The sequence below is a fragment of the Penaeus monodon genome, chromosome 21 (genome assembly GCF_015228065.2).
Source record: "Penaeus monodon isolate SGIC_2016 chromosome 21, NSTDA_Pmon_1, whole genome shotgun sequence".
In the NCBI taxonomy this organism is placed as follows: domain Eukaryota; kingdom Metazoa; phylum Arthropoda; class Malacostraca; order Decapoda; family Penaeidae; genus Penaeus; species Penaeus monodon.
In genome coordinates this window covers 7642309-7642890 of record NC_051406.1, presented here as the reverse complement: position 1 = coordinate 7642890, position 582 = coordinate 7642309, and the positions used below count along the sequence as shown (strand labels likewise).

At 46.6% G+C, this 582-nt stretch overlaps 1 protein-coding gene across 3 annotated transcripts in view; it reads right to left on the bottom strand.

Moving 5' to 3' along the window:
- Positions 1–178: 178 nt before the first annotated feature.
- The window catches only part of LOC119586150 (leukocyte elastase inhibitor-like), a 3961-nt gene continuing 3557 nt past the window's right edge, over positions 179–582 (bottom strand). For all 3 annotated transcript variants that reach the window (XM_037934843.1, XM_037934847.1, XM_037934844.1), the window contains exon 6: positions 179–564. In XM_037934843.1, coding sequence (XP_037790771.1) covers positions 283–564 — 282 coding nt within the window. In that variant the 3' untranslated portion in view covers positions 179–282. The remainder of the gene's footprint in view (positions 565–582) is intronic.

Below are 582 nucleotides of genomic sequence, written 5' to 3'. Positions count from 1 at the left end.
ATGTTGTTTGTACATGTGTGCGCGTCGTTTGTATTTGCTCTATCTTCGGTGAATGTATGTTTAATTGCGTGTGAATGCAAAGCATATATGGAGAATTGCCGTGGAGGTAATTAGCCAAACTCAAGCCTGTGTAAAAACCTGATAACAATGCAATATTAGAGGAAAAAGTAAACGAAGCTTTTCTTGCCAGGTGTTTCATTCTGGAATCCATCACTCCCTAAAAAGAGCAACCAAAACCAGATTAACATCTCCATTTTTCAATTGCAAAGATGCAAGACATATCTAGGGCTTCCTATAAATTCCCATGAAGAGGATGTTTTCACTCGAGTTGTCGCGAATGAAGTAGAAAAACGGACGATTGCAAGTGAAATGTTTGATGTCCGGTAAAATCGACGACCTTCCGGACACTATGGCTGTGGCGGCCGCTGCTTCTGCGCCTTCTTCGTTCACTTCGATGACCGCCTTGTGGACGCCATTGGTGATTCTCAGACCTCCGGCAGGGGAGAAACCCGTCAGGTCAGCCGCCGCGGAAAAGAGGTCGCGAAGGCCCATGCGGGTCAGAGCCTGCGGAGGGGAGGATTA